The following is a 19,153-nucleotide window of genomic DNA, read 5'->3' on the forward strand; positions in this document are numbered from 1 at the left end:
TTTTGGGGATTTCACAAAATTAACTATTGCTAATTAACAACGGGGGAGTTTATGTGTTACGTGATAATTAATCTCAATGGTGATCAATGCAATTTAGACAACCCTAAGGAATGGTTTGTGAAATATATCTTTTTAAAAATGATATAAACCTCATTTAGTTGTAACAATATTTAAGAATTAATCATTTTACCCTTATATTTAAATTACTTTTTCTCTTTACTCTCCATTTCCCTTAAACTCTCTCCTTTTCTCCCCTACGCATGCCATGGCTGATGTTCCCCATCCCCAGTGGTCCCACAACAATTGATCTCTCTTTCTTTATCCATTCTCTATTGTCTTTCTCCATTCTTTCTTTCTTGACCAAGTTTTCCTCAAACCTAGAATTTTGGTTAGAGAGGATGAAGAAATGCAATTGGCAAGTCTCTTTTTCTTTCTCTCAATCTTTGAAGGAACTTCAAACCCAAAATTTCAACTAGATTTAGGTAGATCTTATCGAACCTAGAAAACCTAAAAATATGTATTTGTTTGGGTTCAAACCCAAAAAGCCATATTTATGGGTTTGATGAACTCAAATCCGATAAGTTTTAAATGGTTGATGAAATGTTTGAATCAGTCAAGTAGTCAAGATGGTCGTTGGCGATAGGCTTGCAAATGGACTAGATTTAAAGTTTAGGATCTAGTACTATATTTATATTTAATTACCTGAACCCAATTTCGAATTTGATTAAAGATATAATAAATGGTTTGAATATAAATTTATTAGTTGGTATCTAAAAAAGATAAAAATATGTTTAAAATTAAATATATAATATACTAGTTATAGTACTATACTATGCATAAAAAATAATAACAATAATAAAAAATAAATATAAATAATTAAATGATATTGATCAACCGGTCTTAAATACTCAAATCCATTAAAATAAGTTTATTTCATTGCCGCGTGTACCAAATCCATTCCATCAAAGTTTAAACCCTAATATGTTGCTATATATATATATATCTTTTTCTATAATCTATGTCTTCTTATTTTACAATCTCACCCACCTCTCTTGATCTCTCTCCGTGATATGGGCCTCTCTCTCTCTCTCTCTCTCTCTCTCTCTCTCTCTCTCTATATATATATATATATACATATATATAAATTGGCTATTATATGTATAAATGTATTAATGGATCCGAATATATGACCTGGACTGAATTTAATTTCGATCTATTGTGAATTTGGTATTAAATATATATTCAATCACCCATACCGATTACAAATCAGTTAATTTTGACTAGTGTAGGTACTGTTTACATGTCTAAGCACGTGATGCCATTGTTTACCATTTGCAATTTTTTAAAGTATTTTATTTTTTGTTTAATAAAAGTGGAGATAAGGTTTGGAAATATAGAGAAAATTAAGATGTGTTTATTAAAGGTAGCGAGTTAAATGATTCATATTTATAAAATTTAAGGAAGATGTGTGCCATTTTTAGAAACAAAAGGTGGATAGTGCAATTTAGTCAAACTCGAGAATAATGTGAGAAATTTGTCCAATAATAAATGAAATAATACCCAAAATTAGTCGCCAATTTGTCTACTGGACAAAATCAATCCCTAACATCCAACAAACTCAAACAACCTCAAGGACAGATTTGGAAAGAAAATCAACAAACAACATTTAAATAAATCTGGGAAACTAATTCAAAATCAGAATTAGATCTAAGAATAATTAAAATTAAATCTAGAAAAATTGGTGAGAAACTAGATCAAAAATCAAAATCACATCTGAAAAAATTGGAAGAAAAATAAGAGAAGAAGAGGTGGCAGTGGGGGTGGGCGGTGGCGGCGGATTGTGGCGGCAGAGAGGAAAAATGAGGAAAGAGAGACGTGATGGGTTTTTATATTCAGGGCAAAATTATCCATTGATGTAATACTAAAATTGAAATATATTTAAACATAGAATATATTTTACATGTTTATGAAATAAATAAACAACCCATTACCATTACCATCTGATTTAGAGGCATTCCCTAGCTTACTGTAAGAATCTTCCCCCACGAAGAAGGAGAAGGATTTATCAAGATTAAAAGAAATAAAATAAAATAAAAAGTAAAGTGATCGAGGCCAAAACTATAAGCCTCGGATAGTCTAATCTTTCCAGATTTGTCTTACCAATACAAACAAAAAATATCCTTGAAACTATAGAAATTTAAAAATATATATTGAGACGGGCCTTTTTAAACAGTAGAAATGACGAGAATTATTCTTACCGATGATAGGAGGGAGGGGTGGTGGTGGTGGTGGTAGGGCAGGATGGACGGATGGGATGATGCTTTGGTTTAAAATAAAAATAATGCACGATTGCTTGCTTCTTCACAGATGGATGATGCTGTGGCAAAATTGGTTGGTTTTATTTTTTTCGTGGTTTTCTACAAGCAGCTGCTGAGACCCCTCGCTACTCAGCCTCATGGAATAATAAATGAATCAATGATATATAAGGGCTTCTTTATCTTTGCTGCTCAACAACAAAACATATAAAATAAATAATACGAGAATGATTACAACAATATCCTCAGAAATTCTTCAATATTTTATCAGTTGAAACTCCATCAGCTGCAAGCAGAGAAGTAATTTCCTGCAAAAACCAACCAAACCCCACTCTTTTAACTGTTACAACACCAACGATTTTCACAACACACACAACAGGCATCCATGTCTCAATGCATGCACAACTATTGAACGCCTTCACCTATCTATGCAGATTTATAACATACAGACAGATGACTTGAAACTAAATTGTAGATCTCAGGCTGCAACTAAGTCATGCCAAAATTGAATACTGAATGTGCAGATAGATAACAGGCTATACTTTATTAATTTGGTGTTTTAAGTTTTAAACCACCATTTTCCTTCCATTCTCATGTTAGGGAAGAAGCATCAACAGTCTAAACAAAGTAATCCTACCATCTGTGCTTGGAGAAATTTCCCTCATCCTCTTCAGCGTCCATCGATGAAAGTTATTAAAACAAACAATATTTTTCAACCTTCCCTTTTTCTCTTCTCTTTCCCCAAGCTTATTCTTCTACCTATACTAGTTTCCTAGATACAATAATATTAAGGGTCGTTTGATTTTGTTGCCATTTCTTATTTTCAAATTTTATTTTCGGAATAGAAAAACCAGAAGCAACGAATTTGGGTGTGCTTTCATTTTCCAGAAAAAAAAAAGTGCAAACCATGTTTTCATTTCCGCCCAACCCTCCTCTCTCCTCCAGAAAGCCCAAGCTGATCCCTCTTTTCCCTTCCTCACTCTCCGGGGACTGGTTCACCTATTCGTTGTTCTCTCGTCTCCCTGGTTTCAGAACCACAACACAGGAGAAAGTGCGGACAAGGGGAGATGGTACGATTGCCAATGCCATACATCCTGTGAAATGGCGACAAAAGCTACCACTCCACTCCGTCCACAACTGACCATATTCAGATTCAGTGGCCAACTAAGCCAGAGCTCCAATCCTTCAAAACCATTGCCACCACCCCAAAGCATAAATATATACCATTAGGTGGGGTCCACCCACTTCTAATCCAATGTACAGAAAAATTGAAGCGTTGGAGTTGTCTCCTCCACCCAGAACAAGACTTGCAGTCATCCTCTTCCACAGCTGTTGTCGACTTCAAAAATTGGATTTGGATTTGCTGGCCGGTTCTTGCAGATGGTCAAGTCTTGCGGCTTGCCGCATCCTCACTAAAAAAAATTATGCATGAATTATTCTACAATAAGCATAATTATACCTTGTGTTAAGACTTCTTGGTCTACAAACTGAACTTTATAATGACATTATTATAGGATATGCGTCATAATACGTCTTAACTTTAAATTTTTTGTTTTACTTTCTACCAAGCGATATATATATATATATATATGTTAAGATATTATGATTTATATATATTAGGCAACTGTATATACACTGCATCTCTATATTATAAAAACCATATATCTAATGTGATATGTAGAATATATGTAGGATATACACTTTCCTTTGTCATAGAATAGGTTCATGTATACAAGTGTTGTGCATGTTATCTCTGAAGCACAGAAATAGCTTGAAGATGTCGTTTTGGCGTTTAAAAGAGGGCAAGAACTAACTTTGTTCAAAAGAGGGCAAGAACTAACTCTTGAAGTCTATATGGATGCTGACTATGCAGGATCAATAGTTGACAGGAGATCAACATCCGAGTATTGCACTTTCCTAGGAGGAAATATTATGACTTGGAGGAGTAAAAAACAGAATGCTGTGTCAATATCAAATGTAGAGGCAGAATTCAGGTCCATCCTTGGGATTTGTGAGTTACTATGGATAAAAATAATTCTAGAAGATTTGAAAGTCAAACGAAATGATCCTATGAAGCTATATTGTGATAATAAATTAGCTATTAATATTGCACACAATCCGATGCAACATGATCGCACTAAACATGTGGAAGTTGACAAGCATTTTATAAAAGAAAGTCTTGAGAGTGGTTTAATTTGTACTCCATTTGTGCCTATAGGAAATCATCTTGTAGATTTACTCACTAAAGGCCTTTCGAGAATAGTTTTTCAAAGGTTTACAAGTAAGCTGGGAATGGAAGACACACATTCACCAGCTTGAGGGGGAGTGTCGGGAAATAAGAAATAATTTTTCAGAATTATCAGATTTATGAGTTATTGTTTTTCCATATAGTTGTTGGGTTTTTTTTCAGTTGTCTTTATCTAGTAGTGGACTTTTTGTTTCAGATTAGGCGGTTAGAATGTTGTGCTTCTCCTAAACTATATATATAGTGAGCTATTGCACTGGAAATAAACTAAGTTTTTTTCCTTGCTAAATCCTAACAGGTTGCAATTGGGATGAATTTGTTAGAGGGCTGTGATATTTGGAGATTGCGGCATGATGGATATAATAGAAAAATTTAACAAGTTGAAACAAGATGGGACAATATAGGAATATCAACTCAGATTTGAGGAGTTGAGGTCACTCATGCTGAGCCACAACCCATATATGACTGAGGAATACTTCGTTTCGAGCTTTGTCAGGGGCTTGAGTGATGAACTTAGGCCAATGGTGAAGGTGTTGAAGCCTAAGATAATGCAGGAAGTAGCTGAGGGTGCTTCACTGCAAGAGCTATCGGTGGAAGCCCTTATGACAAAATACCAGCTCCTAACCGAAATTCATCCTGCAAACAGTTCACAACTGGAAGGGAATCCAAGTCATTAGGTTTATACTAACCCCAATTCAGCCAAGTCTCTTTTGATGAAACAAAGGAGACAAGCAGGGCTATGCTACTGGTGTGGAGAACAGTTCAGCCCAAGTCACAGGTGTAGGAAACATTTACTATATATGGAAGGACTGGATGATGGAGAAGAAGAAGAGCAAGTCTGGATTGGGTGGAGAAATGGGACCAATTGCAGCAAGTTCTTGGGGAAAAGAACTCTCTCTAAGGGGAGGGGGAAAATGTCATGACCCAAGGACATAATAGTAATTAGATAATAGATGAATTTCTTTTAGTTGCATTGTAGCTGTAGTAGTTGGTACCTAAAAAGACAGTTGCCTTCAATTGTATAGATTTGAATATTTGGTAGCCCTATTGGCGCCAATCCTTAGCTACCAAATCAGTATATAAGACTGATCCAATCTAAGTCAAGGACACAAGAATATTATTGAATGAAATCTGATTTCAATATCTCTCAATCTCCCTCCCTTTTCTTCTGATCTATCTCCCTCCAATTCCTTCCAATTATCTCTTAAACCCTAGGTACATGACAAATGTAGATAATATCATTATTACAAGCGATGATGCGATTGACATTAGGTAGTTGAAGATTCATTTGCGCACTCGTTTTTGTACCAAGGATTTGGGCAAGTTGAAGTATTTCCTTAGCATTAAGGTAGCTCAATCTGCACATGGTGTGTGCATCTCTCAACGTAAGCATGCCTTGAATATTTTGAAGAGACTAGTATGCTTGATTCCCAACCTATAGATACCACCTATGAACCCAAATATTAAGCTTGTTCTAAGAAAGGGGGAGCTAATAGAGGATCCTTAGCAATATAGGAGATTAGTTGGGAAGCTTAATTACCTCACCATTACACAATTCGACATCTCTTTTGTTGTTAGTGTGATGGGTCAACTCTTAGACACCCCTTGTGATAGCCTCTAGCATGCTTTAGTGCATATCTTAAGATACATTAAGAGTGCTCCTAGTATAGGCTTATTGAGAACAAAGGACACAAATAGGTTGTTGGATGTACTAATGAAGATTGAGTTGGTTGTCCTATAGATAGGCATTCTACCTCAGGCTATTGTATCTTGGTTGGAGGTAATTTAGTTTGGAAGTGTAAAAAGCAAAATGTTGTGGCTAAATCTAGCGCAGAAGCAGAATATCGGGTTATGGCTTTAGCCACATGTGAGTTGGTTTGGCTCAAACAACTTCTTAAGGAGTTGAGATTTGGAGATTTGGCACCTATGCAACTTATTTGCGAAAATTAGGCAACCCTTCTATTGCCTCTAATCTAAATTTTCATGAGCGGATTAAACACATAGATAGACTGTTACTTTGTGAGAAAAAAATTGATTTCAAGAGAGATTAATACCTCATTTGTTGGCTCTAATGACCAGCTAGTTGATCTTCTTACAAAGGCAATACAAGATCTGTAGCTTGACTAAATTTTGCACCAAGCTAGGCGCATATAATGTATATGCGCCTGCTTAAGGGGAGTGTTAGCTTTATTGTGTTTACTTTTAGTTGTACCTTGTAAAATTGTATATACATACCCAGTTAAGAATAAACTATTCAACACTTTTCTTTTCCACAAAACAAAGACAAATAAAATAAGACATACAAGTAGTAAGCATCCAGATGTAACATGAAGTATTACTTCCAGATCTATGTTTGATGAATGATAGCATGAAGAAAGCTCTCATGAGAAAAAACCTTAAGAAGAGGGGGACAACCCAAAATAAATAGAAATAGGAAGGATATAAAAAAAAACTTTAATAAGTAGTAATCACTAACTGGAAAAAAAATAATTAAACTTAAAACTGACAAACCTCAGACATCTGTTTCTGCCCACAAAGCACTGCACCTGCACCCTGAGGGCTATAAATCTTTTTGGCTCTAGCAAAAGCAGCCTGAAAAGGAAATAGTCCCAAAAATCAAAAAACACTATGTTGCTTCTAGGACATGTAAACTCCAAACTTAAGTATGAATTATGCATTAGCTACCTGTACATAGCCACGCTCACCGGTCCAATTATCATCAGGCTGTGACAGTACTGGAACAATTTTGACTCCAGAAGATTCCCAATCTTTAAACCTATCCTATGGAAGAAATCAGAACCTTAAATTTTAACATTATTCAAGCTGAGTAGGAAATGTACTACTACTTTCTTTTGTTAGGGGGAGGGGTTGCACATTTGAAGATTTGTCAAAACATAACAAATAAGCCACCAAAACCTGATAAGCCATTCTTTGAAGGTTTCTAGCCCCATAATAGAGCCTTACATCAGGTCTCTTATTGGCACCAAATCCTGATTCGATCAAAGATCGGATTGGGCTGCATGTAACAATGTACAGTCACAAGAATAAGTTGAGGAAAACATACACAAAACATGCATATATTTGCACTGAAAACCATGATATGCCTTGTTAAAGTGCTATATCTTCATTAACTTTGACTGCAAATATGGCCACATACAAGCCTAGAGAACACATAGCAGTTAGACTAGGAACAATGTGACATACGAATTTTAGAAAAGAAAATAAATAAATAATATAATAATAACAATAAATAAGAGAAAAAAATTAAATTAGAGATAATGAAAACCAAGCTGATATTGAGTGAAATTTAAGTCCTCGAAATTTGGAGACTTAGATGACAAAAATTATCACAATTAGGGGAATTAAGTGGTGATAACTAAGCTTGATAGGAGATAGAATATTACACTTGTAAATTGTGATTAGATTAAGATTGAGCTCAGGAACCTATTGGAGATGATACGTGATTACAGGAATTAATCTTTAATTTCTAGATGATGATAACCACAAGAAGTTCTCAGTAGAACCAAGAATTGGAGGCAAACTCAGACTTTAGGGATAAATCAAAAGGTTATATAGATATCAATTAGAGATAATGTTGATAAAGAGCAGGAAGATCAGAACTGGGGATGATTGCTAACAGGAATCCAAATGCGAAGGGAATTGGATAAATATGGAAACAACTATAAATAAATCTAGTGATAGAAGTTTGATTCATCAGAAATCTAAGTATTCTATGAAAAGTGCTGACAGAATGTAAGAGTTAAGAAGCTGTGAGAAGGGTTAGCTAAGAGGTCTTCACTGGAGTTTGTCCACAACAAATCTGAGGTTAAGGATACTGATAAGGCTTATATTGAGGATTTCTTTGCAAACCAATCAGGTGAGTGGTTATTTTTACAATAGTACATGTTTTGAAGATTGTTCTTATGCAAGATTGAAAAATTATTTACATTATGTAAATTCTCAATTTTGTTATTTGAAATATATGCATGAACTCATGATTTGAAAACAAATTGAGAACATGGATTTGTGAAATTATTTTGAGACACATGAAAAGATTTTTGTGATGGTGTTAGCATATTGTTACACAATATTGTGAACTTCGTGTATTGGTAGATTCCAGGAACTAGGTGTGCCAGCTAGATCTAAGAAGAGTATTGGGCTACCTTGTTCATCGGTGGACTCCAGGAACTAGGAATATTGGCTAGATCTGGGAATAGTACTTGGTCACCTTGTATAATTGATGGACTCCAGGAACTAAGTATACAAGCTAGATCTAGGATAAAGGGTACTGGCCAGAACCAAGAAGAGTGCTTGGTCCCCTCTTGCTATGTTACCCATTGAATTGTTTGATTGCAATGATAATCTAATTGGTGTTATAAACTGTGGAAATTTGAAAGTTGCACTTCATTGTTGATACATGATATTGCATTGGGAATATTGATGAATGTTCAAAACTGAAATTTGTTTCATTATATGTATGAAATCCACTATTTTGGATATTGATCTATTATGCAGGTTAGCCTTCACTAGGTTTTAAGCTCACCACTCTCCTAACATTTTTCAAGTGAATAGGAATACTTGGACTAGACCCGGACTTGGATTGAGGGGATTATTAGTGGACTCAGTTTGGGATAGTTTAAATTTTCAGTTATTGCCAATAATTTCAGTTATGTAAACTTTGAGGATGTTAGTGGTTTTATTTCAGTTTATTTCTTTTGTAAGAAATTAGATATGTTCATTGGGATAAGATGGATGAGTTTTTAGGCTTCATGAACTTTAAGTCTTGGTTTACGGTTCAAGGCTAGTCACACAACCCATAGAGAGGGTGTGACAATTAATCTAAGTGAAAGGAAGAAGAAAATTTAGAATATCTATATAAAGTTTTACGATAAGCAATCCATATTCATATATAATTACAGATGTTAAGTGCAGAAAAATCAACCAGCCAGAGCAGAATTTTTAGGTTCTTAATAGGATCTGGGTATAAATTCTGAAAAATTCCAGCAGAGTTGTTTTAAGATTTTCCTTGAGATCATAAAAAAGAAGTTATCATAAAAAGATCAAAAGAAATTTGTGTTGATAAGAGAACAGGGGAACGACTTTCTTGAGTTCTAAAAAAGAGGTCAAAGATCTCTTATTTAATAGTGATCACAAACAGAAAGCAAGACACTTGAAAAAATATAATAAAAAAGTTGAGCCAGGTGCCTTTAATCAGAATAATAGTCTTCAAAGATGTAAGAATTGAAAATGAAGGTGAAATGGGCAAATAGATCCTAGGTCTAACTGCAGTATAAATTATCAAAGTAACAAAAGTAACCTTTCGAATCTGCAACATCTAATTCATATTGGATTACATATGTTGAATTTGCAGTGGACCCAATCCTCTAAAACGAGATTAGTGTGGAAAGACATGCAGATTGGGAGATAATTCTCCAATGCTTTTCATTTTTCATTCAAAGTACAGCCTTTTTGGAGATGCCCCTCAAGATATTGCCAGGGGGCTATCTCTCTAGCCAGTGATAGAGAAAAACTAAAGCATCACCTGGGTGTTTTTTTTTTTCCAATTAAAGTCAGTTGCTTAGATTGCAACTAGTTAGAGAACTGCAATAATGCTTTTATTTTTTAAGAGAACACAAAGACAAAAAGTTTAACTACCCAGCATATACTTAACTTGGCAACAAGTGAGAAAAGTTGCGTGTAACATTGACATGTGATTATGAATCTTTTTATCAGATATTCATGAGCAAGAAGTATAGGATTCTCTATTGAATAGGCCATGAATGGAGAAGGAAGGCTAGAATGCCAATAAGTATTATTGAATCCATCCCACCTAATAGTATGATTAGAGGAATGTCTGGTGTCACCAAATAGTTAAGTTATCAATCCCTGGGTTATGAACAAGCATTTTTGAGGTTTGGTTTCTATCTTTATGTGATCCTGGTTGAGGCATCAACTCAGCGAGGGGGTGTGTGGCAAATGATTTCTTTTTTTTCAAAAAAAAAGAATTTGCTGTTCATTAAATTGAGAAGATCACCACTGTAATCTGTTGTCCAACTTAATTCAATTCCAAAAGCTGGATCAAAAACACTGGTTTCAGAGTTCTGCCAACACAAAGTTGCCTGCTCTCTTCCTCTGTCCATCCACCCCCCCCCCCCCCCCCCCCCCCCTTTCTATCTAACGAACACCATCATATTCATCTATTACATAATTTTGGTGGATTCATCAATTCACTTATTATCAGATTTTGACATGTATACATTTTTCCCCCTTTACCTCTTTGGTTGATAACTAGTTCTACACAATTGGTTCATATGGATACACTCAATGAGGGAAATACTGTTCTAAGTGCAAATTTGTTGGAAAAGCCACACAAAGAGGGAAATCATCTATTATTGTAGCTATATTTATAGGGAACCCTTAAAAGAGTAACAGCCAAGAGAGACCCATCTCAAGAAAAACAAAAGAGCATTAGCCATATAAGTGCCGGACATTTAAAAAAAGAACATAATTCTCTGTAGATTGTTTTAGTCTAGCAGGAACCTTTTAAACATGACATGGGATATAATGGACTTACAAAAGATATGGCCATGGATACAAATAATTAGGAGCTGACCTCAACTAGTGAGATAAGACTTGAGATGATAATGATAAATATGATAGTTTTATCTAGTGGAAAAAGTTATTGCCAACAACTTTGACATAAAAAGGAACATCTTGGAAATTCATATATGTTTCATCCTTTAAGAGCTCTTATACCCAGTTCCTAAAATTTATTATTAATGCTATTTTTGTTAAATTTCATAAGCTAATGCTACTTTTGTTGGGAAGGAATCATACACCTATGTGGGGTTTCCTACTTTCGACAGGAAAAAAGAAGAGTGCATGGCAGGAAAAAGGGAAGAGTGGACAGCTCTTGAATCCCACAAATTAGGATTCAGCCTGTAAGTGGGACAAAAGGAGGAGAAAATCTCTCCTCTCCATTTTAATTGCAAAATCTCTCTTTCTATCACTCAGGGTTTTCTCCCCAAAACAAAGAAAAAAAAAAGAAGTCATAATTATAAACATGTCCAAATGATCCTTTCCTTCACACACCCAAACAACTTGAAAGGGAAAAAGTGAAAAACCATCATTCCTAAACGATCCATGATCTTCTCCTCCACCCTCTAGCCAAACCAAAATGGTAAGCAAAAAAAGCCAAAGTATTTTATGTGTGTGTGTGTGTGTGTTCTTGCATTTACAATTGGTCATCTACCAACAAGCAGAAAACCTACTTTCAACAATTTATGAGAAGGAAAAATAATCTTTTATTAGGGTATGGTTTGACAAGGCAGATTTAAAATTCATGTCTTTTCCAACTGTGTGGGCAAAAATTTTACATAAGAATACACAGATGAAAAAAGGATTTGAAAGATTCAAGGGAAGAAGAACAAATGCCCATCAAGTACAAAAATAGAGAAGAGAAAGTGTCCAAGAAGAGCTGGAAAACTACACCACACCACAGGCGATACTCTATGAAACCATGGGTACCCTCCAAAATGGAAACTCTCTCCTTCGAAACCCACTTAGTGCTTGTTTAGACATATTGTGGGATAACTTAAAATGTTTATAAGCATTTTGACATATTAAATCTAGCAGAAAAAATAGTAAAGTGCTCTGCTGTAGAGGAGAAGCAACGAAAGCGGTGCTTCTAACAAAAGTGATTTTTGCAAAAGCAATCCCCATGATAGCAAATTTTACAACAATGCCAAATAGACAAGTAAAAGAAAGTAAAACTGCTTTATGAAACATCATCTTCCACAAGCAATTAGGCGCCTTTATTATTTCTTTCACAAGATCTCATGAGTTTTTGCAACCTGCTTTTCAGGAAGATGTTATGATTTTGTCATTTCTTTAACAAATCCAGATATATGATTCCAAATTCAAACAAAGATGGCTCTGTCCAGTCTTCATACTTCTGTTGAGGTTATGAATTTCCCCAACTGGAAAGTGAAAACGCCCTACTGCTGGACAATTTGGTGGTTGTGTGGTTGTTTTAATTGTTTAACTTTGCATTGGAGACAAGTGTCTCTTCTGGCTAGAATTATGATCTCCTATAAATCTAAGAAAACAATAAATCAAAAAAAAAATGGTTCATATGCTCGATGGAGAACTTCCAAATTTGGAACAGCGGACCTTTCCAACACCTTTGCTATCCTCTGATTCAATAAATTAAACACAAATCATCCAAAGGAAATGAATGAAAGAGAAAAAAAAAAAGAAGCACCAAATTAATACATGAGGAATTATAACATGATGATTGCAGTTCAATCAGGCGAAATTGGTAAGCGACAGAAATTGATGGGGTTCAGAAGGCTACCTAATTCCAGATCCGGTGGCGAAGATCAGAACAGTGGGATACTCCTCAGCAGGCGAAATTTGATGTATGTCAAAACCTCTCCCCATAGCCTGAGTCAATTCGACGACGTCTCCTTTACCGAGGCCGCACAGAGACTCCGCGGTGGATCCAGAGACGCTTTTGACCAAGAACTCGAAGACGCCTCTCGCAGCGGCCAAGGAAGGCGGGGAGGCGATGGCGAGGAAAGAAGGCTTGGTGGAGTCGTCGGGAAGGCGGAGCTGGAGGTATTGACCGGCGGCAGTGTGGGATGCAGCGAGGTCGGGCGAGTCGGAGACGTCGACAGTGACATGAAAGAGGGACTCAGCAGCCGGCTGAATACCTGCCAGAGGCGCTGGAATCCAGGGGGTGGTATCTTGGCGGACGGCGGCAGCGGCGACAGAGAATAGGCGACGGTGGCGGGTTAGGCGGCGCAGGATAGCCATGGGAGGGTGCGAATGCGCATGGGAGCAGAGATGAGGAAGAGAAGGCGGAGCCAATGTAATATTCATATTGTCTCAACTCTCAAGGAGAAGGAAAGAGTATATTGAACTTGGTGTTGGTCGTCGTTGGAGACCGCCGCCGCCGATGGCGAGAATGCGCAGGCCAACTGCCGCCCCCCTAAGATGCGCCGGGAGGTACACTGTTGGATGTAGTGAGGAATCTGAGGTATCCACGTGTCCCACTCTATATCTATCATCCTGTAAGAATTTTTTATAATAAATTACACTTAGGCGAGTTTGATTGGTCATCTTTCGTATGAAAAATAATTATTTTTCACTTAAAGTCTAACTTTTAAAGTGTTTAATTGATCAAATTTTTCATGAAAATCTTTTTTCACTTAGGATCACGTGACCATCTTTTCTCATTTTTATTGGAAAATGAATTCCTATAGAGAATGAGAGAAATTTTTTTCCAAGTGATTTGGGTCACGACTGCAACAATGAGTCTACAACAGCTGGGAGATGGAATCCATCTTTGGCATCGGGTGGGGGCAACGGCCTTCTTGTAGGGGCTGGTCGACGAAGGTGGGGTGAAGACCTTCTTGTAAGAGCAAACCATCTTTGTTGACAGAAATGCACTCTCATTTCTGTGTGTATATATATATACACAGAAATATATATATATAGAGAGAGAGAGAGAAAAAAAAAGAAAAGAAATGGGGCAACCATCTTTGTTGTAGAGAGGGGACACATAAATGTATATATATATATAGAGAGAGAGAGAAAAGGGCGAGGGAACCATCTTTGTTGCAGAGAAATTATCGATAGATAATCTGTTTACCGAACCATCCTTAGAAACTTCCCATCTCTCTGTTTCATCAACAGCAATAGCGACGAGGAAGGAATGATGGATGAATTGGGTCTTTGTTTCCATTTGGTTTATTTTTTTTTAAATATTTTGTACATGTATATTTGATTTATTTTTTGTAATTGATTATTAATTTGTGTATTTATTGATTATCTACATGTGTATATATGATTATTTTCATGAAAAATAATCACAATCAAACACCAAAAGTTAAAGAATTATAATAATTTTTAGATAAAAAATTAAGGCAATCAAACACATTCAATTAACATTTTCCCTTCAATTTAATTTTAGGCAATTCAATTGCCTAGAAAACATTTTCTTTTTATGCAAATTCCATGCTTGCAATCAAACGCACTCTTAATATCTTGTGATTTGGATTATATCTAAGAAAGACTCCTAATTGATTAAAAATATTTATAAGAGTTTTGTGATTTATTTTTTGTTCACACATTTTATTTGTCAATTCAAAAATATGTTTACATAAAATGTTCAATCAAATTGAGTAGATTTAGTTGTATGTGTTGTTACTAGAAATAAAAGTAGTAAAATTTGTACTAAGGTACTCAAGTTGGGGTAAAGTTAGGTAGAGAATAAGGCTAGGGGAGTTCATCGTTGTTCAGGGAAACTCATGCATTTGTTCGAAAGAGTAAACAATTGGCAAGCGGGAAAAGTAGCTCAAGGAGTAAAGCATGAGAGTGTGTGGTTGTTCGAGGGAATACCCAACTACCTGGGAGATGTCTTCTGCTAAGCAACAAATGGTCAGAGATCTTTGCATGCCTTCTAACCATTTGTTGCCTTGTAGAAGACTTCTCCCAAACACCAAGGTATTCCCCTGGACAACCAGACTCTCATGCTTCACTCCTTGAGCGACTTTTCCCGTCCTAACAGTTGCTTACTCTTTCGGACAAAGATATGATGTCTACTCGTGCTATGACTATTTTCTTCTTTTTCTCTGTGGAGATGTTCATGTCACCATCATTGTTTGAGTGTTTTGGACTTTACTGGATATTACTGTGTTCTTGCATGTTATTATTGGAGTTGTGTGTTCCGACCATATGATTAGTTGTGTATGAACCTTTCAGTTCTCATAGACAATATATATTCATAATGCAAAAATTTGACCACTAATATATTTATGAAGAAGAAAACATACTAACTCCAAGGCATAGGTCAAGCGATCAGATGAACAATATGCAGGTGTCAATTCGATGGATTGCGAGTTCGATTCTCGCCCTATGCAAAGGCTAAAGGTCCAACCTGTGATTTTTCTCTCCTGGTGTAATTGAAGGTACGAGTACTGGGGGTCATGCAAGGGCGGTCATCCCAAGAAGAAAACATAGTAGATGATATAATGTTTTTAGCTTTTGGATAATTACCTTGAGACCTTGTAAAAGAGAATGTGATGTTGCACCTTTTTGTATATTAGTTTTGATGATGAAAAACATTTATTGGCTTAATCCCTAAGTCATGAGTCAAGGTTATGATTTTTAATATATATCAATTTCAATATCAAGTATTATTTTGTTCAAATGAAAACCAAGTTAAGTTCATTCTTATACATATAAAGATTTTCAAAAACAAGAATTATGATTTAAAAAGAATCTCCTAAAGTGATTTTTAAAATTAGCCTTGAAATTATTGGTCAACATAAAACTAAAATTGTTCTAAGGTAAAAGACCAACTAGAACATATTTTTGAAAATGTTTTCTTTTTGGAAAACTATCTCCCGGTATTTTGATATCTGATATCTTTTGGTAATAAAATGATTTTTAATGAATTTTTCAAGAAATAAAAAGTATGTATTTTGAAGGTGGTAAAATTACAAAATTCTGAATTTGTGCTAAAACCAAAATTCTATTTTCTTATTGTTATGGATTTTGATTTTTTGGATATTTTTATTGAATTCAAATAAGGGGTATTTTCTTATTTACATTTATGTATTAAAGTAAATGGAATGTAAAATATAAATAAAAGAAAATGTGGACATTTACTTGTGTTTTAAAAGAAAATATTTATATTGAATCCAAATAGGGGATACTTTTTTGTGATATTTTGTAAATAAGTTGTAATGTATACATGATATGGATTGTGTTTTCAAGCAAATGCTTCTAAAAATCTGTCATGTTTCTGTGCATGTTTCAAAACCCTTTTTGAAAGGGTTTCAATATTTTCTAAATATGTATGCTATTTTGAAACATATATGTAATGCATATGTTTTCAAATCAAGTTTTGAAGTATGTTTCGAAACCTTCATTCTATATTTCGAAACCTCTAACATTTCTGTCAGTAGAGATTTAAAAGATTTGAGATGCTTTTGTTTTGCATTTTAATATTTATCTAAAAGCTTCTCAAAGTATTTTTAAATGTATTCTCTATCCTCTTATATTCAAATTCAAATTTAAATTGGAGATCATGTGTATAATCATAGTGGGGAATAGATTATGTCTCCCACTCATTGCTGTCTCTAAGTGCAAGTCCAGCTAGAAAGGCTGTATGTTTCGAAACATGATGAGTATGTTTCGAAACTTTAGTGTAAATTTGTGATGTTTCGAAACCTTCTTTTCTGTCTTGTTTCTAACGGCTATAAATGGCTAGATTTCTATCTCTTAATATAAATAGTAGGTGTTTGAAGACAAGAAGAAGTTAGAATAAGAAAGCACACACTAGAGACACATACACAAGCACAAGTGGAGATCAAAACGTTTATTCAAGCTTTCAAAGAAGATCTTCTACAAATCCTAATCTTATGCATTACAAGTGTGAAAGAATAAGCAAGTGCAAACAAGGTGTAATGCCCTGTTTTCCCAGAACAAGCATTAACTCGAGATTTCGAGATTTTTTTTTTCTCAATATTATATACAACATAAGTCTCTCGATATACATACCCTCATCATAATCATTTCCGGCAATCCCAATTACCTTTTCAGCATATCAAAATTTAAAAATTAATAAATTAAGACAGGTATTATCAATCACATCAGCGGAAGCAAGATCGAAATCTCATTGATATATAACCGACAATTTCTTTTACAATAACCAAATCGATGTTTCACATGAAAATATCAAAATATTACATAACTTCTGAACATCGTAATCATAGACAAAAACCTACGAAAACTAAACATAGCAACTACATCTCGATGACATTCTTTCCCTTGGCGCCACTACTTTCACCTGGAACGTTTGAATATTCCAGGGACATAGTCCAAATTAGATGTTGAATCATTTAAGTGAGAGTTCAAATACATTTTCATGAATATATGCAAAATCATATATAAAATCGACAAGTTCCGACATGACCCAGCCTAAGAGAATTCCATATAACACTTAGCCCTAATCAAGAAAAATGCAATCTCTCTAAGGCAACACGACCAGATCGACCCATTGGCAAATACAATCCTGCTTAAGAGGGACAACCTCGACATATGAACCCGAGAATCACCCCATTGTCATTGTTGGGCATTACGCTCCTACTCAAAAGCATTCCAAACCCAACGCAACCCTAGCCCCAAGAGTATCACATCAGCACTATCCCCAAAATCAACGACACCTCGGTATTAATGCTATTGCTCAAAGGAACCTAAGGTGGTATCCACTCTCAGCCCCGCCACTTGAGTACTGTAGGGTGAAGTCCATCTCAGCCCCATCCCAAGTAGGTTACATAGCATTAACCCTTGGCACGCATCCCGAGTGCTGTCACTCGAGAGCTACGTCACAGGTTAATAACCCATGTCCCACATGGACAACACAACATGCCAATGCCTAAAAATCATAACATGCATAAAATCAACATCTCAATGTATGCAATTTACCGTACAAAATCTAATACAGGTGTAAATAATCATTTGGAAAACCATCAATAACCTTAGCCATGGGGATGAACACTCATAGTAAACCATGCCGCAAATAAGTTTTTCGATAGAACCACTCACAATAAACCAAGCCACGGGGATAAACACTCACCTTTAGACGCAAATTCAAATTTTCTCGAAAAATGTGATACGCCTCGATTTGCGTGCCTGACCTTGATTCTCGTGCCAAGCACTCTATAGTTCATGTAACACCCCGCCTCGCCGGACGTGTCACTATAAGGGTATTTCCGGGAATCCTTTTTTTTTTTTTAAATAACATCATCACGCGCGGTGCTTCATGAACAACCTTCGCATGAAAACACAAGACCCCGAAAACCCCAGTCTTGCCCGTTTAACTTAACAAGATCAATAATCTTAACAACTAAACGAGAGATATCATAATGCAGCGGATACATTAATATCAAACACCGTGATTCTTACATAGCATTTCCATAATGAAATACGTAATACAGATAACCAAATGATAACAATGTTATCGTACAACTACTTATACACACGCTGGAATACATACATACCAAAACCCCAAAGTTTACAACGACTATCAATCTAAGCACCGTTGACTTTCAATCGACCATGTCCTTGCCCTCGCAGTAGTCCCTGACTGGAACATTAAACGTTCCAGGGGCATAACCCAGGTTAGATGACAAAACATCTAAGTGACGGCATGAAACAATTTACATAATTCATGAACAAACATACGAGCATGGCATACACAGACAAAACGACAAATGCAAACACGTCTATCTTGAGAAATCTCCCTGACATACTCAACCTCCCGTGGAAACACCTTTCACACACCGTTGGGGGTTGACCTTGCCACGACATACTTAATCTCTCGAGTGCCCCACCGTGTCACTCGTTTACCAGGATTAACCTTGTCTCATTCTCAAGAAGACCCCATCCAGTCCCATACGGACCCAATAACGACACGAAAATCAATACCCAATGATATGAAAGATATGAAAAATCACACGCCATGCACCGACTCTTTTGCAAGTAAAAACAGTTGATGCAATATACCACATGATCAATATGC

At 35.7% G+C, this 19,153-nt stretch overlaps 1 protein-coding gene across 2 annotated transcripts; it reads right to left on the bottom strand.

Moving 5' to 3' along the window:
* Window positions 1–2,372: 2,372 nt before the first annotated feature.
* Window positions 2,373–13,605, bottom strand: LOC127797965 (fruit protein pKIWI502). 2 transcript variants are annotated; one of them, XR_008022310.1, is made up of 5 exons: window positions 12,917–13,605; window positions 7,477–7,576; window positions 7,266–7,341; window positions 7,072–7,152; window positions 2,373–2,623 (listed from the first exon to the last, which is right to left on the bottom strand). XR_008022310.1 is itself a non-coding variant. In XM_052331211.1 (5 exons), exons 1-5 carry the CDS (start codon window positions 13,441–13,443, stop codon window positions 2,561–2,563), a joined length of 867 nt encoding a protein of 288 aa, XP_052187171.1. In that variant the 5' UTR covers window positions 13,444–13,604; the 3' UTR covers window positions 2,373–2,560. The 2 variants fall into 2 exon arrangements, 1 of the variants encoding a protein (XP_052187171.1); XM_052331211.1 differs by having other exon boundaries at window positions 7,246–7,341; window positions 12,917–13,604.
* Window positions 13,606–19,153: the final 5,548 nt, after the last annotated feature.

The sequence above is a fragment of the Diospyros lotus genome, chromosome 3, assembly GCF_014633365.1.
Source record: "Diospyros lotus cultivar Yz01 chromosome 3, ASM1463336v1, whole genome shotgun sequence".
Lineage (NCBI taxonomy): Eukaryota > Viridiplantae > Streptophyta > Magnoliopsida > Ericales > Ebenaceae > Diospyros > Diospyros lotus.

What these genes read in the sequence shown, in the direction of transcription:
- LOC127797965 (XM_052331211.1), bottom strand. Translation starts at nt 13,443, where the DNA reads ATGAATATTACATTGGCTCCGCCTTCTCTTCCTCATCTCTGCTCCCAT. An exon ending in TTCAAAGAATGGCTTATCAG is followed by an intron (nt 7,342 to 7,476) that starts GTTTTGGTGGCT and finishes TTTCTTCCATAG; the next exon opens with GATAGGTTTAAAGATTGGGA. An exon ending in GGCAGAAACAGATGTCTGAG is followed by an intron (nt 2,624 to 7,071) that starts GTTTGTCAGTTT and finishes TGGTTTTTGCAG; the next exon opens with GAAATTACTTCTCTGCTTGC.